This window comes from Mangifera indica, chromosome 14, assembly GCF_011075055.1.
Source record: "Mangifera indica cultivar Alphonso chromosome 14, CATAS_Mindica_2.1, whole genome shotgun sequence".
In the NCBI taxonomy this organism is placed as follows: domain Eukaryota; kingdom Viridiplantae; phylum Streptophyta; class Magnoliopsida; order Sapindales; family Anacardiaceae; genus Mangifera; species Mangifera indica.
This window is the reverse complement of record NC_058150.1, coordinates 4566398-4594122: the sequence shown is the minus strand read 5'-3', so window position 1 is coordinate 4594122 and position 27725 is coordinate 4566398. Positions and strand designations below refer to the sequence as shown.

The following is a 27725-nucleotide window of genomic DNA, read 5'->3' as shown; positions in this document are numbered from 1 at the left end:
TAATGGAAGGATAGACCTTATTTTGTGGAAAGCATAGCACCACAATATTCCATTCAACATCTGACTCAAGAGAAGCTTTTACAAAAATAATAAAATTATATATACTTATTTTATATACATAAATTGATATATATTTATATATACCATCATATAATTGGATGATTTAAATTAATAATAAAATAACATATAATTATATGATGACACACATAAACGTATACTCATTTATGTAATAATAGATACACATAATATTACCGTTAAGAAAAACCATACCATTGTTGCCCGAAATGAACATATTAAAATAACAAACATAACCCCACACCATTTTTCACGAAATTTACTGCATGAAGGCATCTTGCAATTATATGGTATGAATATAAAAATAAAATTAACTGAAATTACAAATATCAACAAAGAAGTAGAAGTTTGGCACCACAAATGGAAGGTTGTCCGATGGGCTGTTAAAGTCATCACCTGTAAATGTGATTGACACTTGAGAGTTCAGATGCCGGTATCATTCCAAAAAGATCTAGCATGGAGGAGAAGAAGCTGTCACCTTCCCATTTCCTAGGACATTATTAAGTTGTACTGCCGCCCATTTTTGCCTTAAGGACGAGTTCTTCAGTGGTGGTGCCAATGATCTCGTTTGCTCGCTTCAGCCCAACACATATATACCGACCAATACTATCCTACATTCAGAGGTTACTTGCCAGTTAGAAGCATTGCAAAACTGTGACGTGAACGAAATTTCATCGTAATGAATTTTACTCAGAGAGGATTAAGAAGATTTATGATTAGACATCAAATAATCAACCCAAAAATTTTATCCTACAGTTGTCCTATTATTAAATTTCTCCATCTGCCAGCCACTACATGATTGCATAGAAAAGCTGTTTCGAATGTGTCAGTAAAATTTGGAATCCCATCTCCATGCTACAAACTCTCTCCTAGAGATGAATGCCATCACTCAACTCAAAGATTCTAATAATTTTTTGGACTTAGACGATATTTTTGGGGTAAAGAGCAAATAAAGAAATAGCCGACGATCCAATTAGTCCTACTCAGATTGCTAACAAGATCACATGAGTTAGCCTGCTATTTCAAAGGACATGGAGGAGAGTCTCACCTGCGAAACAATGCCTAATTTCTGTAACTTTTGAACTGCATCATCCACATCAAAATTACAGTGTTCACCAAACTCTTCCTTGATTAGATCCTCACACCACTTGTCCAGATCCTGTTTAGTAAAATCAAAAGGTCATTAGAAAGAGTACAAAACAGAGGATTTACTTAGATGATAAACATCAACGAAGACTGAAAAAAAATTTTGAGGAGAAAGAGGGAACTGAAATCCTTACCTGCCTTGTGGCTCTGCCCTGTTCCATCAATATAAAAAATGCAATGATCACCTCTTTCACCTGCACAATAGTAATCTACATGTCTATCAAAAGTTTCAGAAGCCTAAAACATCAAAGGCTTCAATTAAGAAAAACCAGATAATAGCTTGATAAAACTCATAGCAGTATAACAGACTAATATATCAACATAGTGAAATATCTTTAAAGCAGATGGTGGAAAACATTGGTTATAACAACCAATTGGCATAGAGATCTGGATGACTTCTTTCTGATTTCAGAAATTATTTCTGCCAAAAACTCCCAAAAAAATTCAGCCAATAAAAGTCATGTACGACTAAATATATAAACGTCACAGTTTCTCAATGGAAAACCATTAAGTGGTTATCAAATAAAGACTAACAGGCATTTGATGATTTTAAAAGATTCATCCAGCCTTAAACTTACTTCTTGCTGGATCACATCATCACACAAGTGAAGAAGAGTGCCCTTTCCACTATCTAGTTGTTTGTCATACATGGACTGTGTGATTAAATTCTGATATGTAGCCAAGTTTTGCTGAAACCTGCAGCCAGTAGAAAACACAATATGCAATCAAATAATTTGATCTTAAATCAAGAACCAAAAAAAGCCATTAAGCAAACAGAAGTTCTTGTTTTGTATCACATACAAGTGATACTTGTCAACATTAGAAGAGGGCCAGAAAAATCCATAATTACTAAGTACAATCTAAAGTTCTCCATCAGAATTTTCCATCATCTTGTGATCCCAACATTATAGATTTTCTTTCTTCCAACAGTAGATGACATCATTTTGTCATTAGAGAAAAAAGGTTGGATAAACTGGGCATATTGAATTCAACAAAAATATATCAATAAACCCATAAACATAAAGCATTGATATTGGATGTTGGCTGTGGGATGGAATGTCGTTGTGGACTAACTCACGTGAAGTATGTCTTAGCACAGTAACCAATCACTGTGGAAAGCACTGCAATAATGACCCAAAGATCATGTTCTGTCATTTGAAGTGAACTACTCACAGCAACCTGTTCACAAAAGTATGGTAAGCTATTTGGACAAAACCATGATAGAAAGAGAGGAAAACGGACAAAAGAAAAGCAGTCAGTGACAAAATAATTTCTAAACTGACCAGCCCAACCACGGCAGAGATCAGGAACTTGACCCAGTCTAGTGGAGTTAATCCTGGATTTTTCTTTTCAGGCTGTTTAAGTTAAAAAAAAGTCTCTGTCAGTCATATGTTGTTTACAGACTCAGAGAAAAAAAAGGCTGCACAAGAGTCATAATTAAATGAGACAGTAAAGAAAAACAGAGAGAGGCAGCCAGAATAACTTACAAGAACTATTTCCATATCTGCCATTGGAATGTTTTTAAAATGTTTTACATATATTCCTCGTTCTGGTTTTAATTTTGTACTTGCTTTCCTGCAGTATGATCATCACTCTCAGATATAACACAGTTTTCATGGTTGTTTTAATACTAGTTTCAGAAAGATTCAATTAGAAATAAAAAAAAGCCTAGATACCTTTCCCAATAATAAAAAGGCAAAATAAATTCATTGCTCATGTGAGGATCATCTGTAATTTTCAATGTATGCATCTTATATCAGAAAAACTTTTTTTTTTCCCCATCAACTGTCACCATAGTATGCTCAATTATACTGTAGCAGTTACCACTAATCAGTTGCATGTCAATGCAATAACATTATGAAACTGAAATAATAAAAGAATAAAAATTGAACCAGAAACACAAAAACAAAAAGCACCTGTAGACCACGATGATCCTATCAAAGGTTGGCTCTTGGATTGTAACCTTGGTCAGCAAATTGCGCAAACTGGGGAACACAGAAAATTATCGTCATTGACAGGTGATAATAATCATAAATTCAGGACAGCAACTCAATTTATACATAAGCACATTGCTTGAATCTCCATTTCTATTAATAACCATGGTAAAATAAATCTTTTGGCACACTTGCAAAGCAACAAAGAGAAAACAAGATTGTTAATTTTACCCAATAATGGCCTATCATCCAGTAGCAAAACCAAACAAACATATGCATACAATACAAGTCCATCGAAAGTTCAAGGCTGTACTTTTGTTAGCTAATTGAACTCTGTGTAAAAATGATCAAGTTATTGTACAACTTAAACAAGTGTATAAAACTTGCAATAAAGTTAAAAAAGATTATAAAACCTCAACACTCATGATTTGAGATTCATACAAGAAGTCCATGTGAAGCATAGCATTTTCAAAACACATGGAATAGCATGCAATTTATCCATAAAATATATTAAGTAAATCTGTTTCAGCAGTAATACTATCCCATAGTATTTGCTATATTGAGATAAAATGTACCTTAGTTCCATATTTTCAAGACGGTGTCGCTCAACATACAGGTCATCTTGAATGGCTTCAGAATTAAGTTCATCATCCTTCTTTGGGTCCTTCTTACGACTGCTTGACCTCCTGCGAAATAGTTTTTCTAGCCTGCATACACAGAACCCTGAAAAGAATTAAAAATGAAAATAAAAAGGCAAGATAACTTTATTAGAAAAAAGAAAAAGAATAATATTTGGGAAATTCCAATGCTGAACAAACTCTTTTAACAGGTAAGTTAACAGTTCAGGAGACATGAACTGTAATTCACCATCATATGGCCAAGCAACTTACTCAAGACTATCATTCAGTTTTTTAAATCATCTATCAGGAACAAACAAATCTAGAATGCATTATTGCTCTTGACTGCATAAATTCAACATGTGACTACTCAAAATTTCAGTCCCAACAATATCCATTGATGATAAAACAAATTACAGGCCAAAAAATATACTTACCTTGTTATTCTCAAAAGAAATGACCAAAGGCGTCCAATGAGCATGTCCACTTTCTCCATGAAAAAGAAATCAGTTGTTTGATCAATTCCGATTCCTCGACGAAAGATAACGTACTATAAAAAAAATTACAGATTAGCTTTCTTCAAAAGGACGATCCTTAGACCAAAATTCAAAACAATGGTAAAGGTGGTTCAAACTTTGAAGACTTAAGTGAAATTGAAATAAATCCCTAAAGAAAAGCTCATGGCTACTGCACTTCTTTAAGGTTACAAGTGATGCAGTAACTTGTCAGTGAAAATATTATCAACACTGTTCCTATTTTTAATCTTTGCACTTAAAACTGAAGCTATCATAAAGTCACAGATATTTTGTTTCTCGTTGAAAGAAGGCACTAGGTATTAAAGTGACCATCATGAAAAATAATTCAATTAACTACACATATTGAACTATCTGCATACACAGCATGATGATACAGTGTGGTCAAGAACAGAAGCAAATTAACTCACTCTAGCTAGGGCAGACAACATATTACACTAGCAGAAGATTTCCAATACAACTTAATGACACATTCAAATACATCCAACATAACCAATTTAAAACCATGACTGGAATAATTCCAACTCAAGCACACTGCCAAAAATCTCCAGTGATAAATTTAGGGGAATACCTTATCAGAAAAAACTGGAAGATTTTCATGGGGATGCTCTTCGAAATACCTCTTCAAAAGCTTCTTGTCAAGCTACATTCACCAGAAAGTGAACATTGAGATCATCAAATTTGAAAGCACCCAAGATATATGCACCCACAGAGACTTGCTAATAGTGCATGTTTATATAATTGCATAGCTACCGAATGATATCATTTTGTACACATTTGTGAGTACAGACCTTAGACTCATCAACGCCGATTGGAAGATTTAGAAGATACTGCCCTGAAAGTGCAACACCAATCTCATCATCAGTAGCTATTTTGAAATTACTCTTATCCATCACCTGCAAAAAAAAAAAAAAAAAAACCGAATTTTGACAATACATATCAGAGTGGCATATTGAAATTTGAAAAGGACACATATTCATTGTCATATTATTACATATTAGTAGTGTCTAGTATATGAAATTTACTAATCTTCACAACTTTTGGTAGCCAGCCTTGATCACAATTTTAACAAAAATTCACCGTTCCCAATCATCAATAATTATTCTATTACCCTAACTTAAATTCTCGAATTCTAAAAATTATCCTACAAATAAAATATTGATTCTACTTCATTATAACAAAACCCAGGACTAAATTCTGCCTCATTCTACCAAAAATCTGAATATCAAATAAAACTGTAATCTATTATTCAAACAGTAAAATTTAGTAGTCATACTACCTGAAATAAGTATGTCAAGAAATTTTGTTCAAGTGTATCAATTTCGGCAGGAGATAAGTTCTGCTGCTCCAATTTCTGAGCCCCGGTTACAGGATCAAATAGGGAGTACAGTTGCTGCAAAGAACATTAGCAGGTAAATGAATTACTACAAAAGGCAGAAACATTACCATAGCATACTTAGAATAATTGAAAAACCAAGGCTACCATTAAATCCTCAAATTGTAGAAGATACCACGCTCTAATTGTGTACTCAACTCTCTTGCAAAGCTTTAGAAACTCAGCCTGGTCATTACTATGCTCTGCGTAAAATTTAAAGACTCAATTCCAGATTAACAGCAACAACAAAATGCGTGACTCAGTAAATAGATAATTGCATCACAATTGACATGCATTCATAAAAATTAGGAAAAAAGAAAGCGAAACCCTTGTTTGTCTTTTTCTCTCAGTAGCTGGTATTAATCCAAGACGAATTGTTCTGTCTCTTTAGTTTTGAAATTATTACTTAACGGGTTTTGTTTGCATATCCACAAAGTACCAAAAGAAAACGACGATAAATAAAAATGCAAAACAGAAGAAACTTGAAGAATTAGCAGAGATTAATAGAGATAGATGAAATAGCAGAGTTGACTTACCAATGAGATTAGCCAAAGTCATGATGAGCTTAGGTGTAAGAATAGGAACGACAGATTCACGTTCCAATCGAATAACTTCTCTCTTCTTCTTGTCCATCTTGCTTGGCTTATGCTTCTGTTTTCAGTTTGTGTTTGAAGTTTATTTATATAATATCCAAAAGAGCGTTACAGAAGAAGAATATGGGTAAGATCAAATGAAAGGTTTTTCGTTTTGGAATGATTTGATGCTTTGCAGGCAAGAAACCCTTCATCAAACATTTCAGCTTCTCTTAGTTTCTCAAATTTATCACTTAACTGTAACTGTTTTTTATTTTTTTTTCTCAGCGTAGTATAAGGGAACAAAAAAATTAAAAAAACTCATGTAACAGTATGGACAAGTTGACCAATTATCATTGACTTTGATTATTAATAGCCCCGCCCGCACTGTCGGTAATTAAATACCACATTCATTTTTGTCACGGAGTTATGGAAGAGAGCACAGCACGGCCATGAAAAATCTTTTTTAACTGCATAAATAAATTAATAAATGTATATATTATTATATAATAAAATATTATTTTATTTTTAATTTAAAATTATTAAATTATTTGATAATATATATCAATTTATGTATTTAATATAGATACATAATTATTATATAAAATAATAATATTTTTAAGTTTTATATCAATTTTTTTAAAATATTTTTTTACTTGTTACTTGTGATATCTAATAAAACTTTAAAATCTATTTAATAATAATTATCTAATGTTCGACGTCACATCTCAATGCCTAAGGATGGGCATTTATGCCTTAAAGTGATGCTCAAAAGGAAAAAATAGATTAATTTTTATAATATGTGTCCTATTCGAGAAAAACTGAGAAAAAATTTAAAAATTACACCAAAAATAAACCTTTTAATGGAAAAAATTTTCATGTAACCCCTAAATTTGTAAATATTAGACCCGCCAAAATTGAAAATTTCAGAAAACATCCACCACCATGCTTGGTGGAAAATTACCAAAAAACCTTGACATGTATACCTTGCCTAGTTCATTACGATATCCCCTACTAAAATCTCATCCTAATCCCCCCACCACACGTTACCCACATGGTTTGAAATATCACATTCACCCCATCTTTAACACTTTTCACCACACGTGATTTGCATGATGATCGAATCACCATCAATCTTCAATTTGATTTCATCACCGATCAATATTACATCTATTTTAACACAAATCTATTAACAAATTTAATCCAAAATATATTAGATTCACGCTAATTTTCCAAGTAGTTCAAATTCAAGAAATCCAAAATCTTAAACGCCATAAATCTACATCAAAATGTTTAATTCTCTACACTATAAAGTGTTAAACACCATAAGGAATGTTTTACTAATCTACCAACATCATTTTCGTTATTGGAAAACTGCTTAAAAGTTAGAGAAAGTTTTTTATTTCAATGTACACAGGTTCCTTCTCAGCATGTAGGGGTGAAAATGCATTTCAAACTTCGTTAACAATTGTGCAAAACGTTGGCTTTATTCGTTTAATATTTAAAAAAAAAAAGTTATTTAGGTTTAGATTAAGTTGATTAATTTTTCTATTTTTATTTGTATTTATGCACAAAATGCATAATTTTAATATAAAAAATTAAATGCATTATATACGGTAAAAAAGAAAATTTGTTGTATCATCCCAAGATAATAATTGAAGGCTGCCATTTCTCTGCTGTGTTGGCAGTGTTACGCCCCACTCATCAGTCACCACCAAAATACTTCCACACTCAGCTTCAGTGCTTTTGCCCACACATTCAATTGGATATCTAGACATCACCCGTCTGGACAATTGCTTAGCTTCATACTTCACAACTTTAACTCTACACATGACTCTACTTCATACTTCCACAACTTCAATTCTATACGTAACTCTATTTCAAGAACCCAAAAAAAAAAAAAACAAATAATACACACAAACTTATACAAAAACAATTATATATCATTATATAAAATAAATTTAAATTAAAAATAATATAATATTTAATTATATAATAATATATCATTATTTATATATAAATTTATACCTCAGACTATTCCCAAACATAAAGCTGCAAAAGCTGATCTGCAAACGCTCTCAAAAGCAACTGTTCAACTGATATTCATACTTTTGCCATGTGAAACATTAGATTATTTCACTTGTCTTGTGTGCATGAGAGAGACAGACAAAAGCTCAAGAATTAAACTCGAAAAAAGAAACAGCTAAGTTAAAATAAGAGAGAGAGAGAGAGAGAGCCTTAACAGTTCTACCCTCCAAAATTATTAAAAAGGTATTCCTTAAAACAAAAGAAAACAAAAAATCCTCATGAAAAAAATATTTTATAATTATATAAATTTGGCCTATCAATTAGGAGAACTGGAGAAACCGGGATTTTTCCACTTCTGAAGCTTACCACCCAACTACCCATCTAACATCTAAGCTATATACACGGCGTTGAGTTGGCTCTTGTATATGTATGTACAAAAACCTATCTCAGGATTTGTTTACTCGTACTCTTCAGCAAATCTGCAGTAACCTCAAAATTCTTTTCTTCAAAGCAAGTCACAGGTTACAATCTCTGGTCACATGCAACTTGAATTCAGCATTTGTTCTCTGCAGTTTTCCGACCTGGATCACAATTTGAACCTTATCAAGAACATTGTAAAATACTTTCTTACTGATTCCAAGACCTCAAGTATGGTTTCCCCATTTGATCATGCAAAGTAGGATTCTGATGTGGCAAGTTCATCCATCCCATATCATCAGGCATCACAGAGGTAGGTGCATCACGCCCACCCAAGTAGTCTAGTGGATGTTCTGTGTGTGGTAAAGCATTACTAATCCCAGGAGTACCCCCAGCCATCAATCCATAATTCCTTGAAGAAATGAATTGCTCAGTTGATCCTATAGATGCATAAGGATTAACCGTACGTAATTGGCCACAATTTGTTAGAACGCTATATAAACTCTGATCAGCATTGTTTCCATTCCCAATGCCCTGGTTCTGGAAATTAGATCCATCCGACATTGTCCAGCCACCACGAACTTGATGCTCCCCAGAAAACCAGTTCTGATTCAGCAATTCTCCACTCATATGAGATTCCAGAGGCTCTGACATGTGGACAGGATTAACAGTCCAACTCTGCATATTTCTTGGTTGCAAGTTTTCTTGCCCTGGGATAAAGTATCTACCTCTGTCAGGGTAAATGTGCTCCGATATGCTTTGTTGCATGAAAAAATCATTCAGTCTCTTCTGCCCCTGCTCAAGTTGCAGTGATGTCTGCAGCTGCTCATGGAAGTGCCCAGGAAAACGACCATCACCTGCCATCAACAAGTTGTTTGGTGGCTGGAAATCCAGCCCATCCTGTTTCTGCTCTTGATGGTATGATAACATCCCCTGGCCCTTGAAAAGAGAATGCAGGAGCTCATTTTGGTCATGGTTTTGATAAGAATTTAAGGAACCATCAACTGATTGTCTGTGTAGCAAATCTTTCCTTCTGCCTCCTTTCAAGTCTGATTCCATATTAATTAAGTGGGTTCGTTGGTCTTCTTTAACTTGCGGATTCCTAAGTGGCAACCCACCAGTAGGGAACTCAGGGGTTGTAGAACCATAAGAAGAACGTGGCCAGACATCTCCACCAGAAGGAAGAGGAACCTTGCCATTGACTTTATCGTCAACAGTGATAATTTTCTCCAAGGGGCCAGATACATCTGATGAAGATTTGGGTGATTTAGAGGTAACATGATTGTTTTCAAGAACCATAAACATGCGGTTGAACTCATGGGTCCCACCAGGGATTTGCTGTTGATATAGATTCTGTGGAGGGCTAGGACCAAGATCATCATCATCTTCTGTGTTTGACTCATTGTTGGCTACCACATCATCCTTCTGGTCATGAGATGCATCTTGACTTCCCTCCATTTCATCCTGAACAACAGGATTCTCTTTTTTCTCATTCTGAACAATAGCGTTCTCTCCTTCCTCATCCTGAATTACAGTGTTCTCTCCTTCCTCATCCTGAACTACAGCATTCTCTCCTTCCACATCTTGAATGACAATGTTCTCTTCTGCCTCATTCTGAACAACAGTATTCTCCTCTTCCTCATCCTGAACAACAGCATTCTCTTCTTCCTCATCCTGCACAGAAGTTTTTTCTTCTTCATCATCCTGAACACCAAAACACAAAACGAGAAGGTAATCACTAAACGACTGTGAAAAATGTTTCACTCCACACAACATGGATGCCCATGTTAAAAGCAGTTACAAGGACTGAATAATCTTATTATATAATGCACATCAGTGAATCAAATATGCAGGGAAAGCATCTAACAGGTGTCCATAACAGAGAGATAAAGGTGCAACAATAGCCATGATAATGAAAGAATAACCCACCTCCTTCAGATATTTTAATCTGTCTTTCATCTCTTGCCCCAAGGATTGTGTGATTTCCCACATCTGTAACTTTCTTTGTTTCCAGTTGGCAAAAAACGCAGGGAGATCTTTATTTGCCAACTGCAACCTATATGAACAGACATACACCTGAGGGGTGGAAATCAACAATTATACTAAGGTATGAAAATGTAATGTGAACTTCCAAACAAACTAACCAATGCTTGTGTAACTTCTTCTTCTCTTCTTCTTCAAACACTTCATAAGGTTGTACACGCAAACCATCAAGGTTTCCTAAAACCCGGGTCAGAGACTTGGACTGAATACTTTTACCAGACTGCTTCATACTCTTAACAAGTTCATGCTGCTTCTTGCTAATCTGAAAAGTCCCAAAGTCAATAATCAGTGATTGCCTTCTAAAACCATCAGAACTGAACTCATTTCTTCACTCAATATTTTGGAAATTCCAAAACTTCATATATTTGAAGAAAGATACACAAAACTTTATTTCCTACCAAGGAGGATCACTGAGCTTGATGGCACAACTAAGCAAGAAAAGACGAGCTTAAAACAGGTGAGCCAAGATAATCATAAAAACCAGGTTCAAAAGTTTCTGGGGATGTCCTAATAAAAAATGACTGAAAGAAACGAAAATTAAAAATATTTGACACCAGAGATAGGAACAAGTATGCTATTTTCTGTTGTTCTGTATGATTCTTTGTTTAACTTAGAGGTCAATAATCTAATTTTTGCTTTGGTCAGAGAGGTGGGTATCATTCAAACTTTTGTCATAACCTATTTTATTTGGATTTTCCAAAACTATCCTGTTTCCTCGTTGAAAACAGATTGGAAATTCATTGCGTCTTAATTTATGTACTCACTAACTGGGGTACAGGCAGTCCCTCCAAAGTTTAATACAATTTGTTAAAAAAAAAAACACTATTTAACCTTGAAAAAAATTAAAGAAACCTAACCTTGATATATGACATATATTTGGCACCATCACTAAGGTGGATATTGCGCTTGTTTACTTTGTCTCCTTTTATGGGTTTTGCTCCCACATCAAGTGCATCATCAGAAGCAAACAATGGATTTTTATAATTGTCCTTCATGAAACCTTTGCCATGCACCCTGATTATCATGGCAAAAATTAAGATTAATTCACAGAACTAAACATAACCAATTCACTGATAAACAAAATAAACACCACAGATACAAAAACTAGCCATAAAAAATAAGAGGTGAAAAGTTTTTGACTCCATCTATTCAAGGAACAAAATTCTTCTTTGGCTGAAAGTGAGATCCAGGGCTTATGGATGCATACTCAAACAAGTTGGAATGCAAAAGAAAGTCAAAGCCCTATATATTTTTTCTTCCTGAAATAATAAAAGAAGCAAAACAACTAATGTGACAAGGAGAAACATGTTTCATCCCAACATAGAGCTAACAAATAAGAGACTATGTCTACTTGCATAGCAACCAGAACTTTAAAAATGAAAATACAAAAATTGAAATTTGTAAGGTCATCTGTCTCACGATTTACACTTCAGAGAATCAGCCGAAGCTATCATTTGAATATAATAAATTTTCTCATTTTGAAGTACAAAATCAACATTCCGCATCACTCACAACAAGTATTTTAACTTCTCTTATTTCATAGATAATATCTGAACATTAAACAAATAAATTATAGAAACAAAAGAACAGACACATAACCAGCCAAAAACAGCAAAATAACTAGCCTCTAAATCTCAGAGAAGACACACATGTATGCAAACATATACACACATATATATATTCAAAATCTTATATGTCAACTACCTTTTTTGAAGTTCTCCGCCCTTCATCACTGATGAGTTTTGATTATCACTACTACTTGCTTTCTCATCCACAACCCAAGAACAAGATTCAGATGTTCCAGTAACATCCTGCTCAAGATCGTGGAGTCTCGATTCACTAGCATTTGAGGGTATTCTTTTCTGAGCATCTCTTCTTGGCCAAAGACAATCAAAATTAAGTAAACTACCATGAGATTCAACATCATCATAGAAAAAACAAATAAAACTAATACCAAACAGAGAAGAACAGCAATGAAAGAGAGAAAGAGAAAGCCCCTTATCAAATTAACATGAAAGTTAATCAGTACTTGATTTCTTTTAAATAAATTGCACAAACTATGCATATTATAATTATAATATAGGTCCAACCGACCAAAGAGACTAAATGGATTTACCAGTAATATAAACAGCAGAAAAGGTCACAGAAAGACCATACAACTTCAACAGAATGTAGGGAATGCTATAATAAACAAAGAACATTTACTATAATCACAAAATTTAAGTTGTACAAAAGAAGAATTACAAAGAATTTACTAGATCATTGTCAGTCACACAACCACAACTATTTATTTACAGCAACAGAACTCATTTATGCAACATTCTTAAATGATGGAAATAATTACGCAAACTGAGATTTGAAAGATCAACATTTCTAAATACCAAACTCACCAAAACTATATTATTACAACAATTGAGCTCCTCACTTTAATATTTTTTATAAATACTGTACGTCCAACTTCATCAAGCTTCACATATGAGATATGAGGGATCACCACTACTGACTACAAAACTTGCTAAAATAACTAGAAAGCTTCACAAATGAAATTATGATTCTGATCTACCATTAATTTCCATGTTACAATGGATTAGTTCGTTAAGTTAGCAAGAAATCATCTTTTGTACACAAACTTGGCATGAGAAACATAGCACTACTAAAGCATGCATCCATACTGACTGATGAATTATCAATTATACATGTCAAAGACTCTGCCCTTACAAAGAAAAAAAACACAATCATGGAAAAAACTAAGGCATGCTGTATCAACCTTCCAAACTTTGGCAAAAATCCCTCTTCTGGATCTTTGTAGCTTTCCCATTTGTGCTTCAACTTCTGCAGATACTCTATAATACTGCCAAAAGCAGAGAAAATCAAAACTACATATTTTGGGCAAATGAATCAAGTCAAACAACAGCATATCACACGTAGCAGAATTGGCTATGCTTGACATACTCATTGTGATATTTCTGCAACTCAGAGTAGTATGCTTTTTTATCAGCCTTTAAACACTGTTCCTGGTGGACGACTGCATCAGGATGAAGATTGCCTGAACAAAGTGAAGCACCCCTGTAGCAATGTTCCATTATGCAAGCTCACTCAGCATCTTAAATCATAAATAAGCATATTTCTCTCAAAGACTAGAATATACGTAAAACTTCCATCTTTTCGCAGAGTTATAAAAATAGTGATAAAAAACCCACAGCCACACCAAATTTGTAAGTACAAAGTGCAATCAGGAATGGTAATGGCAAGAGATTAAACAATAACTATGAAAAATAAAGCATTTCCATCAAAGTGAAAATTATATCCACAATAGAATCACAATATTCGTATATGACGTTTGGCCAATCCATGGTCTATAATTATTTTTTCTCTTCTCTTTGTTTGGTTGATCAAATTTACTAGATTTTCTTTATTCTCTATAGAGACCCAAGCAACAAGCAATATTTGCCGATAATCTTGAGAATAAACTGAAACACACTCTCTTTTCCCATAGGAATAAATTGATATATTTAAACCTAAGACCTTAGAGCAACACTACCAATTCTTCTCTCTTCAACAAGGTAAAAGGATAAAATGCTAACAAAGTATTCACTATCATCATATGATTGCTACAAGTTCATCCAAACAGACCTGTTTAAGTACATACTTAAAAGTATTGTTCGCATATACCAACAGCATATTGCAATTTTGTATATCAAAAATCCATGTAAAGTTTCTGTGAAGGAATGGGAAATTTATATCCACAAAATTCTTTCACTGTGCCTGTGATTATAAGCATCATAATATATAATAAAACACCTAATTGCTAAACATGCTTATCCATACTTATATCTACATGTGTGTGTGTCATTATCCATACTTATGTCTGTGTAACCATGTTTTATATCAATACTTGCCATTTGAGAAAAGGATTTCCAAAGTGAAAATTATCCCCGTAAAGTAATGCTTGGACAATGTGTTCTGCATTTTGTCCACTAGGAAGAAAGTGCATAAGAAAGTTTCTCTCATCTTCAGATAGCTGAGTCTGCCAAACCTGTAACAAATTTTGTAAAAATGCATAAAGAAAAAGGAGTTCAGAATACCACTGTTTGCAGCAATAGAGTGGTTAATAATATCTATTAGACATGTGGATACCTGGTAAGAGAGAACCTCACCCAGATTCTCCAACTCAAAAATATCTCGAGGAATAGAAAGAACATCTGCCAAAGCATTGTGGGAACCGGGAACAGAATCAATAAATGGCCTTAAATTCCTTCTAGTAATTCCAATCTGATCCTTTTTGGCAACAACTTTTTTTTTATTCCTATCCCACTCAAGAGAAATATGTGATTTTGAGTTTAAACCCTTGTGTGGTGACTCCAATTTTCTCTTCTTCATTCTATATTGCTTCAGAGAACTAAAACCTGTCACACTGGCACCATTAACTCTCTTTCTCCGCTGATCAGCGGCCATTATCACAATATTTCAAAAATATTCCCCAGACAAACTCAGATTGAATATGATCCCTCCATCTGCAAACCCAAAACCACCATTCAATAACCATCCAGTAATTATCTAACTTGCAGCAAACTAACAGTAGTAACAAGAAAATCAAACTCAAATAACCAACTATTTCAAGCATCTAAACTAACTAAAAAGTCCAGCCTAATATCAAATTCAAGGCTGCATTTAACACAATGCAAAGAATAATAAATAAACCATCAAACTATTTAGAAATATAAATAAAATCTTCTTCTTCAACCAATGCAACTCTAACATACATAAAACCCAATTAAAAAACTTAACAAAACGCCACAAACCAGTAACCCCAACTTAAAATACAAACCCACAATCAATCCACCAGAAACAATTACAACCAAAATTAAACCCAAACAACCAATTCGAGATTTCAAACAACAAAAAACCCTAAAAAATCGCTAGGAAAAACAAAAAACAACTTCCTGAGAACCACTCAATACTATACCAGTGAACACCCAGCGAAAAAAAATTAAAATTAAATTTCAGTTAAAATCCTGGTTGAACACGAGAGACAGGCAGACAGCTTGCGAGAGATAGGAAGAGGGTTTCGTGGTGTTATCTGGTTAGGTTTATTTTTGTTTCGTTTTGTCTATGGAGAGTGAAAGATAGAGAGAAACACACGACATAAAAGAAAAAACTAAAAAGACAGGTAGATAGAGACGAGATTGAGATTAGAGAAAGATCAGACGAGCGAGGTTTCTCGCTACCGTTATGGTGAACATTGAATAGTTCATTCGCGCGCTTAGGCGCGGCTTGGCTCCAGCCATGGCTCGCAGAAGAAGGGTTCGCTTTTGGGTTTGTTTCCCCTGCGTCGCGTCGGTGCGTTGGATTTTCATATTTTATCTAATTATCTTCTTTTTTAGGGTAAGATATAAAATATAAATATATTGAATGATTGAGTAGCCTTTTTAAGGAATAAAAAATCAACAAAGATTTGATGTCTATTTGATTGGCCCAATTAATTAAATACATATTATTTTATTCATAATATGTGATTTTTTATTATTTATTTGGTTTTAACATGTTAGTCACGTGTTAGTTAATAAATTATTATGGTCATTGTCACGTTGACTTGCCGATGAAAAATACTTGGCCAAAAGACTTACTCCCAAACAAGGTTTGCCCCATTTTCAAACTTTCGTTTATAAAATTTTAAAAATTCAAATATATATCAAAGTTAAAAATAAAATTATTATTTAGTTAAAAATATTAAAATTTTATCATATTTTTATTTTTTAATTTAAAAAATTAATAATTTTTTATACTCATAATTTAAAAAGTTTTTTTACCCTTTTAAGGTTTTTTTTCTCTTTCGTTTCATTTGATAATTGACATTTTTAATATCTTCTTCTCCCACTGATCTTCGGGTGTTGGCATCCATTTTCATTGGATGAATACGCCCAACCATGTTTTGTCGAGATCTAAGAGAAAATGTCAGACGCGATTCATCAAATGAATTGTCTAAACTAGGAGAAACTAAGACGATAATCTTTGTCAAGAGAGAGCATCTGATTTGAGAAAAATGAAGATGGTGAAGACAAATCTCGAATGTGATTCATTGCTTTGACATTTAATATCGAGAGCGTCTCTTCGTCAAATAAAAATGAATCTTCTTCGTCCAACGAAAATGACAATCAACACCTAAATATCGACTAGAGAAGAAAATGTTATGAACATCGGCTATTGAGCGGGACGAAGATCGTCCCCAAAGAAGGAGAAAAAAATCCTAAGCGGGAAAAGGTAATTTCTCAAACTTTCGGTGAAAAAAAATTTGTTAGTTTTTCTAAATAAAAGAAGAAAATTTGATAAACTTTTAGTGTTTTAAATATTTTTAGCTAAATAAAATTTTTAACCTTAACAATAATAAAGAATTTTAACAAAATAATGGGTATTTAAGTTTTTAAAATTTTGTGGGTGAAAGTTTGGGAATTTACCAAACCTTGGGTGCGACAAAGTCTTTTGGCCAAAATAATTTAATATTTCTTGCCAAACTTTAGGGGTGCTTTGAAAAATTCTAAAGTAAAGAGGATTACAAAACCATAAATTTATTCCAGCATCAGCATCTTTTTTTTAGGCAAACACATGGACAGAGATTAGAGATATGATTATAATATTTCACTCCACGTCCAAATCCAATTTCTTTTAACCAAAAAAAGGTGTTTTTTTTTTGGCTGGTCTGTCCGGTTTTGACACTTGGTGAAAAGTTATGTTTTTTCTATTGGGCCTCCTCCCAGCGTTGTGTTAAATAAAAGGCTTAATCACTATTTCACACCCAAACTTTGCTGAATTGATTTGTCACTGTTTAAATCTGAAAAATGTTATTATTACAATGGCATTAATTTAATGAAAAGATTAAATTACTCTTTAATGATTAATTGTTAATTTGATAAATTTAAATTTTAATGGAAACAATCACCAGTCCAAAATGGATATAGTGAAGCATTTTGTTCGTCAAGTGAGTGGTAGTACAACAGATTTGGAGAAAGCGAGCGGTGGCAAGAAAAAGAATATTTAATGTAGCAAAGTTGTTGGAATAGATGCTAATTAGCATCACTAAGGGGCCAACTGTGGTTTTGGAAGCTAAAGAGCTTCTCTCAACTATTGACACATCGAATCAAAGCAAATGAGCCGATGACACTTGCTAAATTGAATATTTATAGATTTCGTATGTCTCTTTCTCATAATTTAGATTTTAGGTAAAATTAATTAGGAGGTAAATATAAAAAGCATATGATATATGAGTAGTTAAGAGGCAAATGCTTATAGTTTGATGATAATGGAAAAGGGATTTCACTTTTGTTTTCATTGACTTGGAGTCTTCTTCTACAAAAAACAGTATAAACAGTGACAATAAGAATTAAAACGTTAAACCAAAAAATACGATTTAACACAATTATTCAAACCAACTTTCTTAGGTTTTCGGATCTAAGTGGTATTGCATATGGTGGTAGTGGCGACGACAGTAACACTTTTAGACTATAAGGTTATAATGAAGTTGCATAATTTTTTCATGTTGTATTATTTGGAGGTGAAGGTGCATTTAATGGTGGTGGAGTATTTGATCGTTGTGGTGCATCGGGATTTCATTGCAAAACAAAAGAACACTTGAATGTTCGAGCAGGTGGCAACACAAGAAGATCATCCAAGGGTTAGGATTTGCTTGTGACATTCAACCAAACGAGGCCTTGAGTTAATGGCGACAATTGAAGGTGAGAATGACGCAACAAAGAAATGAGATCTTTCAATCGGTAAGGGTTGTTTAAGTCCGTCAGAGGCCATTCTCATTGAAATACCTTCTCAATTCTCATTCATAGCAAATGATTGGATGCCCTGCTTAAGCTTTATACATATGTGGTCATTTTTCTTATGTTTATTATGGTGCCCTTATTTATCTATCTCATTTTCTCTTATGTTTGAGGAACCAAAATCGAAACAAGAATTGGTTGCCTTCTAGAAATAAAAATCAAAATTTGGGACCTGCAATACTTAATCATTTTTAAGTCCATAAACATATATTAAATATGAAATAACTAAATTAAACTTGAATCATACCTATAAGTGTTACATTGTGCCACATGCTGCCCCAACCCCTTAAACATGCCTCTATATTCCTCCCACTTCTTCCTTCCTCTTTGAACATCAATGTTTATTTATTTCTCAATTGGACCCAAAATAAAGACAAGACCTTGTGTATAAATTATGTAGTAAACCTACATGTGCATACACTTTTGATACACAATTTAGAAACATAAATAATATATCCTCACGTAATTATATAATTTTAAATTAAAAATAAAGACACATTATATGTACATTTAAATTGTGTACTAAAATATATACACATAACATTATTTTCCCTAAATATATCTGACATAATAACATTATGTATATAATTTTTATACATAAACAATGATATGTTAATATGTGATTATGTGTTAATTTATTTTTAATTTTCAACGATTCAATCACATAATGACATATCATTATTTGTGTATAAAAATTATATCTATCTTTTATATATCGAATAATACTGTAAGAATTTTACGTTTGGCTAGGCTAGTGCCTGCCAAGCCAAGCCAAGCCATCCAAAGCGCCGGTAAAATGTTGGAGTCTTTTGGAGATGTGGACTTCGATATGTCAAAGTAAACGTTTTGTTCTTTTCCTAATTTCATGCTCTTCTTCTTCTTTTCCGTCTCGCAGCCCCCTTCTTTGAAGCCACAATAATATTACTTTATGCACAAGTATAATTGTCTCAAACTTCATGTTGTTTCTTATAAAAACTTCATGTAGATTCACCTAATTCTTTATTCATTTATTTCAACCTTCTAAATTTCCAAAACTTAAAATATAAAATAGAATATGGTTTCGCCTAATTCTTGTTTTCGTGTCGTTTTTTCATGTCTGCAAGCAGACTGTCGCGTCGTTTTAACCACCGAAGACGTTGTCAAATCTGGGCCAAATGGGTGAGCAGACAAAAGTCAGCCCAAAAACAAGAAAAAGCTAAAATGGTGGCTCAGTGAGTTTCCTCATTCCTGCAAACGGAAATGGCAGTAGAAATATTATCACCAAATCCGCAGCTTCTCTATTCCTTTTCACTTCTTTCAAAACTTAGTTACAGAGAGGTGAGGCAGCCGCAATCATGGCTGAGAACAGCCACAAAACCCAAGAGACTGGTGGCGGTTGGTGTGTCCATTCAAGAACCTCAGCCATTTTTCTTTGGCTGGCTACTTCACTTCCCTTGGTTTATTTGTCATCTATGTTCCTGGCCTGTGGTCGCTCATCAAACGTTCGGTGAAATCCAAGGTATACACTAATTTGAAGAAATGGGTTTGGTTTTTTTAGTGGTGAAATCAGCAAGAATGATCACGGAGATGTAAGCTTGAAAGTTTAATTTGTTTTATATTTCAGATAGTGCAAAAGACATTTATAGGAGAAGGGGAAAGTAAGAAGGCACCAAATCAGGTTGCGGGAGAGATCTTATCTTTCTTCACTCGCAATAATATTATGGTTACTGATAGAGGAGAGACTATAATGTAAGACTATAATGTAAAACACTTTTATCACATCATAATACATTATTTACGTATTCAACAGTATATTAAACACATTGTTATATGTTATGTAATTGGATCGTTAAGTTTGAACATTCAAATAAGTTTGGATTGTAGACTGTTTTGTTGTGCCTATTATCTTGTGAAATTTAACTTATGATTTTGGGATGACTCGCAGGGGAGCATATTTTTGTAAAAGAGCATCAAGACGAGCATATAAAGGTTAAATTGATGGTTGCAGAGGATGGTACCCTGTTGGAGATCGTGTCCAAGGAGAGCAAGTAGACCAAATGAGAAAAGAGCTTCAGATTAGTGAAAAAGGCATGGTAAAGGTTAAGGGCATCTTTGAGAGATGATACCGATGGCTGAAAACATAATTCAACTTTTCATCTGGCTATGCAGTAATAAGGGAGTACACAAATTGAGCATTGAGGGAAATAGTTATTAATGGTGTTCTTTTAATGGAGATGAACATACATTGAACCAGGATTGTTTGTTTTTAGTATTCCACCCCCCAGTGTCATATTTTGCCTAATGAACATGGATAATCAAGAAAGCTGGAGATTACTACATCCTTGAAAGTTTTTAACATTGCAAAAAAGAAAAACTCAGAACAAATTAAGTACAAGTTCAATAACAATGTATCAAGAACCAGGCAACTTATTCCAAATTACAGTATCCCAACCTCCAATAACGGGTGTTAAAACACAAAGACTTGCGTCAAATCTTAGCATTATCTGATAAAATTAAAAAATTGATATCCCAAATAAACATGGTTTGCTAGAATAGAAAACCACACTTCTCAACCAATCAGCAACTTGTTCTCATCCAAGAAAGAGTAAGTGGGTACCTCCAGGTTGTATGGTGCTGGCCCCTTGCGAATCCTGCCAGATATATCATAATGGGAACCATGGCAAGGGCAAAACCATCCACCAAAATCGCCGGCATTTGGCAGGGGAATGCAACCCAGATGTGTGCAGACCCCAATGACAATAAGCCATTCTGGATTCTTAACCCTCTCTGCATCTTGCTGAGGATCACGTAGAGATCCCACATCAACACTGTTTGCAAGTTTGATATCTTCCTCAGTACGACGCCGGATAAAAACTGGCTTCCCACGCCACTTAACAGTCACAGTAGTGCCAGGCTCAATGCTCGAGAGATCAACCTCAAGAGAGGCCAGTGCAAGAACATCCTTACTGGCAGACATGCTTAGAACAAGCTTTAGGATGAGGAGGCGGAGCAGTGAAGCATACACAAATCGACCACCAGTCAATACAAAATAGGCAAAAGCCCGCTTGTTAGGATCACCAGGAGGAAAACGCTCATGGTTGTACTCATCGTATATTATATTAGAAGTGGGGTTCTTAACAGCTGCCACTGTTGCAGGAATACCAGGGATTACAGTGTTTTCTTCCCTTGGGGTGATTGCCTCAGAAGCAAAACCTGAAACATTATTAAACAAGAAGGTCATGTCTTCACAGAATATCCCCAAATATGAGAAATTATAAAGACAAAAAAACTATACATTGCATAACTAGGAGAGCAGCAATAAGAAACTGTCATATTAGCATTTAAATCCTTGTAAAACACTTGAGGTTGAAAGGGCAATGAAGAACCTCATAAAGTGACTAAAAATTTTGCAACTTGTTTCACAATCATGATCATGGAATCAATTGATACATTTAGAAACTTAATTAAATAATATATTTTCCTTCACTATTTATTTGATAGCAGTTCCTGTATCCCTCAAAGACACTCACCCAAGTGGGGAAGTAATAACGAAATCCCCAGAATTAAAATTAACCAAGAGTATAATCTCTTAAATTTACATCTGCACATCAGAATGCAACATGCATATTTTACAAACTATTGAGGTTATATAAACAGGAACAGCAACAAGCAGCCTAAGGAAAACTTCTCATTCAGGGAAGGGCAAGACCAATAAATAAACCCCAACACGGGCAAATTAGATAATTCTATCCAGTCATAGTTATGCAGACCAACTGGATTGTGTATACACCCAATCATAATGACAAGCACAATTTCCTCTGTAAAAATTGGATTTCAGCCCAAATCAGGTCACATTGCATCCACTAAAAACTACAGGAATATTAAAAAAAAAGTGAGAGAAAATCGATTTTCAAGCAAAAAGAAAAAAATACTCTGCACAAATGAAAAACCAGTATATGTTATAGAGTGTGGAAATTAACTCACTCTCAATAATATCTGACTAATCTAAAATGGAAAGCCCCATTGCTGCAATGCAAGTTACTAACATCTACAACAACATAAATTGATTTGTCAGATAGCAGTATTTGGCTCGGCTTTTACTTCAAGCTGTCTGATTCTCATAAAGAGCTTCTACAAATTTCTCTTTTTGTGATGTATGTTTCAGGTGATAAAATTAACATTATTTTTCTCCATGGAAAAAAATAAATAAATGGGATTTCGAACATATAGATGATACAAACAAAACGTAAACATAGTGACCCTCAAGAGAAAAATAACAGGAATTCATAGACATGAGTACTATGTGTCTGATGTCTCTGAGCGAAATGTGTTCCCTTAGAAAGCAATAACTTCTCCTTTCTGCTTCCAGAAATGCACTACTTTAACATGTAACAAAATACTAATTTTTGCTTCTTGCTTTCATAACCCAAAGACATAACTCAAGCAAATTAAAAAACAAACAAAGAAACAAACGAGAAGCCATTTCTATTCACCTAAGTAAATCGAACTTCTTTAAGCAATAAATCAAAAACTTCACATATTACCTTAAAGTTTAACCTAGCAACAAATAACAAACTACTCCAGTAAAAATATTACTACCGAAATGAAATATAAACAAAATTACAAAAAAATCAATAACATAAAAATAAATAATAGAAGTCTGAACCATAACTAACCTCGGCAAGGAAGATGGAACTGAGATTCAAAGAACAGGGAACCGGAAAAGCCGCTGGATCTGGAATCATCGAATGACGGAGAGGAGGAGAAATCAGTACCGTTCACTAGATTCCGGGAAGGAGCGATTGGTCTCCAAGATGAAGGCGATGATAATGAGGAAAGAGACAAAAGCCTCCTCGCCGCGACTCTCAACATCTTCAAACGCTCGATTATCTCTTCGGTATTGCTGCACCGTTGTCGATCTCCCCCTTTGCAACAATTTGGGGATTTTAGAGGGTTGACAAAAAGGCTGGCTGTTTTTACAGACCACGCGGTAATTAGTTTGTTCAATTAATGCCTCTGATTTTGACACGTGGGGATTGTGAGAGGTAAATTTGAACACATCTGTTGGTCCTTTTAAGCCATTGGATTGGATCGCTGGTTCCCGAACATAGGCGACCAAGATAAATAAACGCCAAATGACTATTTCCCACTGAAGGTCTGGCGCACAAACATACATATATATATATATATATATATATATATATATATATATTATGCACACATAATAGATAAATAATTCAAATACCCGTCTAAATTTTAATATATTATTATATATTTAAGAATTTTTTATTAAAATTAAAAGATTAAATTATTTTATTAATAATATTAAAATTATTAAAATTATATCTTATTTTCTTTTATTAGTTTAAAAAAATAATAATTTTTTTCTATAATTAAATTTTAAAAATTTCACTTTTTCTCTTAAAATATCAAACTTAAAATCTAATCAATTTTTCCAACAAACTACAACCCTCTTCTAACAAAGTGGTCGTCATTATCCAAATTTAGACAACGTTTCTTGGACGATGAGTGTCATCTAATAAAGAACAACACATCATCATCCAACAAAGTTTGGGGTGAAGTCACCAATGGTATCAGGAGATCAGAGAGATAAAGAAAAAAACCTAAAAATTTATATTGAAGAAAGTCATTTTTCAAAATTGAAGTTTAAAATGAAATGTTAATTTTCAAGATCTAAGAGAAAAATTAGATAAAATTATATATTTTTTATATTATTATTAAATGATGATTTTACTTTTATATTTAAAAATAATTTTAATGAAAGTTTAAATATAAATGGATATTTAAGTTTTTTATCTGTTACAAGTGTGTTTTTAAGTGTGTTTTTAAGATTATGAAATAGTCTATTGGTCATAAATAAATTACAAAAGAAATCAAATGTAATGAGATTCTTATTATTTGTTTTTATTTTTTCTAAATTTAATAGTATGATTTAAAATAAAAAATCTGGTGTTATAAAAGGTTTGACATGCTTTCATCATATTATTATGGTTTAAATTCGAAAGGGAAGTTTCAAGCCCAGTGGTCTTGATAGCCCAATTTCAAACTCATTCTAATCCGTATTACAACGCAGCTCAATAGGCCTCTTTCATAACTTGCGGAGTTTTTGGTGACCCAATATCATCGGTCATACTCCTATGCAGGTGAGCAGTGGTCAATGAATAGACAGCGAAGCCTGACCATAGACACGACGTTTTGAGTCTGATGTGGACGATGTCATAACTACCGTCCAAGAGTTTTTTGGCACGTGATGAATAATTGGTTCACAATCTGATTGCCAATGTGTAACAACAATTTGACGATATTTTTAGATTGATGACTCGTGTTGAGGTTGAAGCTGCCATTATTCGAAGTTATTGATGGATTATTTAAAACCTTTTCATTTAGCCCTTGTTCTTGTTGATTTTCCAAATGCATCCCTGAATATGCTAATGGAGATTTCATCAACCCTCTTATATTTTAAGATATTATATTTAACCCCTTGTTCAAAGTCTAATGAACTAGTATAAAAATTAAAGTATGCACGAAACTTTTGAAAAATCTTTAGTTTTTATATTTTGTAGATCATATTTGAATATGCTAGTGAAAATTTCTTCATCCCCCTCATATTTTAAAATTTTACACTTACCCCCATTCAAAGTTTAGTGTTTAACTTTGTTTTTTTGAAAAAAAAAAAAGTTTAGCCTGTTAGTATAAAGTTAATGCATACGCAAAACTTATGGATAATACCTTAAAACTCATGAAAATCTGCCAAAATTCTGGAAAATGACTAAAAACTCGTGAAATTCTTGTAATATTGCATTATTTTTCTTACGATACAACAACTCATCAATTTTTTTTAGAAAAATAAGACGATTAATCTTAATATCTAAATTTAGTGATATTTATCATTTGAATTTGTGTTTTTTTTTTTGGAAATGCTGGATATAAGATTTTGAGGGGCAAAAAGGGCAATTAAGATAGAAGAATTTTAGGTTTTGTTTGAATGTTAAAAAGGAGGACAAAGTTGTATTTAACTCAACTTTTTAGCTGTATAAGTTTAGCTTTTGAATTTTTGGTTAACTTTATATTAATGAAATTATGTATATAATTTTTTTATATAATTTTATTTTTTAATTTTTAGTAATGATATGTTATTTTATATTTAATTTTTAATTTTTTAATTATATGATAATATATTTTTATTTATATATAAAATTATTTATATTTAATTAATAATTCTAAAATAAATTTCCTCGGTGCGTTGTGACAGAATGAGTCTACCTAAAGATAAGAATTCATGTCGATTAGCCGAAAAAATTGACAAGGGCAGTGCCGAAAGCACAAAATCATTTTGAACAAAGTTGTAGCTGAGGAATCGTGTCCCTTCAGTAGCCGGGAAAATGTGCACAGATTTGATTGATTGATTGACAGAAGACAATTATGTTATGCTCATGAGATTCATCCCACGCTTGCAAAGGGAGATGCACCTGATCTTCCTTAATAATATTCTCGCAATCATGTGTCCTTTGCTTTGCACAACAGCGAAGTAGCCATCAATTAAAGTAATAATATAATTTTATATATAAATAATAATATATTATTATTTATAGATAAAATTATACAGATAAATTAATAAAATTATATATTTTTATTTTAAATATATAAATAAATACATATTTTACATAAATCATTATAATAATATACGCATGATAAATATATACCGACTTTTGTTCAACGTGTGTGTTAAGAAGCTTCCTTTTATATTTATATTATGCCTTTTTTTCGCACTAGCCTTCTCTCTTTTCGGCTCTGACGTGATGTATTTATCTTCCGATACTTATTATTATTTTTTATTTTCGTTTTTGCATTTTTTATTTATAGACCAACCTTATGAATTAGTCTGCATCCAACCTGAAGTGGGGTTGCTTCAACGAGTGGAAGTAGTGGAAATATGGCACGGAGAACCATGGATAGTCAAATTAAGATAAGCAAAATGTGCTGCATACATTTTCAATGCAAATATTATATAATTAGGGGTTGTTTTATTTTCAATAAAAGATTATTTTTTATTTAAATTTTAATTAAATTAAAAAAATATATGTATATCAATTGAAAATTTTAAATATTCACTTATAGATTAATTTTTGTTAGAATTTTTTATCAAACTGAAAGGTAAATTCATTATTTTATCATTATCCTAAAACATTAAACATTTTATTATTTTCTCTCTTAATTTAAAAAACTTATAATTTTTCTCCTAAATTGAATATTGAAAAACAATATTTTCCTTCTAGAGTTTTTTTCCATCACCGACGATCAGATGCCTTTCTTGCCATCGGTCGACATTCCCACCGTGTTCTTCTCCAATGGTTGATGTTTATCAGACCAATTTCGTTAGACAAAGACAAACTTACTCCATCCGACAAAGATGAATTGTCTTCATTCGACAAAATCGGTTTGATGGGAAAGTTGATTGAGGGTGAAGAAGATAGTGGAAAGACCAACCAACAATGAGAATGACAATCGGTTGCCAGAGATGGAAGAATTTATCCTTAGGGGGAAGCAGTTTTTTAAAGTTTAATAATAGAGAAAAATTGTTAGTTTTCTAAAATAAGGGAGAGAAATGATATAAATTTTTAAGATTGTATGGTTTATGGGTAAAATAACGATTTTACCTTTATTTCTAATAAAAAATTTTAACAGAAATTAGTTCATGGATAGGTGTTTGAATTTTTCATTTTTCATTTTTCATAAGTATGTTTTTTAGATTAAGATAAAATTTGGGTGGGAAATAGTGCTTTGACTTTTATTTTATTATTTTTTAATTAATGGAAGAATTTTACTAGATGTATTAATTAAATAGATAAATTTTAGGATATAATAATTACATCTATAATTATGAAAATTTTAAATATATTTATAATATTATCCAAATTTTATTATTAATTTAAAATTATACCATTGCAAGAGAATACTTTTCCAACGTACTCATTTATATTTTGATAAAATGCGTGGAAAGTCTTATTCAAATAAATACTTGACTTTATATTTAATATTTTGAAGGTTGAATGAGAATCATGTTGAATTCTAATTGGAGCGTACAGCCAGCTGCATAGAGTGGTTGTTGTTTGTTGGGATCATAATATGGATTTATATAGACTTGAAATTAATTATATA

The 27725-nt window shown here is 32.9% G+C and overlaps 3 protein-coding genes and 1 pseudogene across 6 annotated transcripts; 1 reads left to right on the top strand and 3 right to left on the bottom strand.

Annotated features, from left to right (window-relative positions):
- Positions 1-272: 272 nt before the first annotated feature.
- LOC123196439 lies at positions 273-6535 on the bottom strand. Of its 2 annotated transcripts, XM_044610475.1 has the most exons (16): positions 6217-6535; positions 5789-5883; positions 5585-5698; positions 5097-5201; positions 4877-4948; positions 4210-4322; positions 3731-3862; positions 3138-3206; positions 2709-2796; positions 2505-2576; positions 2300-2400; positions 1800-1917; positions 1356-1415; positions 1124-1234; positions 554-686; positions 273-471 (listed from the first exon to the last, which is right to left on the bottom strand). In XM_044610475.1, the coding sequence occupies exons 1-15, from the start codon at positions 6311-6313 to the stop codon at positions 576-578; spliced, it is 1458 nt and encodes a 485-aa protein (XP_044466410.1). In that variant the 5' UTR covers positions 6314-6535; the 3' UTR covers positions 273-471; positions 554-575. The 2 variants fall into 2 exon arrangements, with proteins under 2 accessions (XP_044466410.1, XP_044466408.1); XM_044610473.1 differs by having other exon boundaries at positions 273-686; positions 6217-6534.
- Positions 6536-8330: 1795 nt separating this feature from the next.
- LOC123196438 lies at positions 8331-16098 on the bottom strand. 3 transcript variants are annotated; one of them, XM_044610471.1, is made up of 10 exons: positions 15969-16098; positions 14878-15254; positions 14640-14776; positions 13693-13806; positions 13508-13591; positions 12445-12615; positions 11598-11754; positions 10842-11002; positions 10627-10753; positions 8331-10401 (listed from the first exon to the last, which is right to left on the bottom strand). In XM_044610471.1, the coding sequence occupies exons 2-10, from the start codon at positions 15193-15195 to the stop codon at positions 8908-8910; spliced, it is 2763 nt and encodes a 920-aa protein (XP_044466406.1). In that variant the 5' UTR covers positions 15196-15254; positions 15969-16098; the 3' UTR covers positions 8331-8907. The 3 variants fall into 3 exon arrangements, with proteins under 3 accessions (XP_044466406.1, XP_044466405.1, XP_044466407.1); XM_044610470.1 differs by lacking the exon at positions 15969-16098 and adding an exon at positions 15707-15947; XM_044610472.1 differs by lacking the exon at positions 15969-16098 and having other exon boundaries at positions 12445-12612; positions 14878-15947.
- Positions 16099-19463: 3365 nt separating this feature from the next.
- On the top strand, positions 19464-20884 carry LOC123196552 (annotated as a pseudogene).
- Positions 20885-23636, bottom strand: LOC123196437 (cytochrome b-c1 complex subunit Rieske-4, mitochondrial-like). The gene is made up of 2 exons (XM_044610469.1): positions 23222-23636; positions 20885-21758 (listed from the first exon to the last, which is right to left on the bottom strand). The coding sequence occupies exons 1-2, from the start codon at positions 23415-23417 to the stop codon at positions 21115-21117; spliced, it is 840 nt and encodes a 279-aa protein (XP_044466404.1). The 5' UTR covers positions 23418-23636; the 3' UTR covers positions 20885-21114.
- Positions 23637-27725: the final 4089 nt, after the last annotated feature.

Excerpts from the sequence above, each read along its gene's own strand:
- LOC123196437 (XM_044610469.1), bottom strand. The coding sequence starts at position 23,417 with ATGTTGAGAGTCGCGGCGAGGAGGCTTTTGTCTCTTTCCTCATTATCA. Across the intron at positions 21,759-23,221 it reads GTTCCATCTTCCTTGCCGAG|GTTTTGCTTCTGAGGCAATC; the intron begins GTTAGTTATGGT and ends ATAATGTTTCAG.
- LOC123196439 (XM_044610475.1), bottom strand. The coding sequence starts at position 6,313 with ATGGACAAGAAGAAGAGAGAAGTTATTCGATTGGAACGTGAATCTGTC. Across the intron at positions 2,577-2,708 it reads CAGATATGGAAATAGTTCTT|CCTGAAAAGAAAAATCCAGG; the intron begins GTAAGTTATTCT and ends TAACTTAAACAG. Across the intron at positions 1,416-1,799 it reads ATGATGTGATCCAGCAAGAA|GTGAAAGAGGTGATCATTGC; the intron begins GTAAGTTTAAGG and ends ACTATTGTGCAG.
- LOC123196438 (XM_044610471.1), bottom strand. The coding sequence starts at position 15,195 with ATGGCCGCTGATCAGCGGAGAAAGAGAGTTAATGGTGCCAGTGTGACA. Across the intron at positions 14,777-14,877 it reads GTGAGGTTCTCTCTTACCAG|GTTTGGCAGACTCAGCTATC; the intron begins GTATCCACATGT and ends AATTTGTTACAG. Across the intron at positions 13,592-13,692 it reads TTGCAGAAATATCACAATGA|TATTATAGAGTATCTGCAGA; the intron begins GTATGTCAAGCA and ends TGCTTTTGGCAG.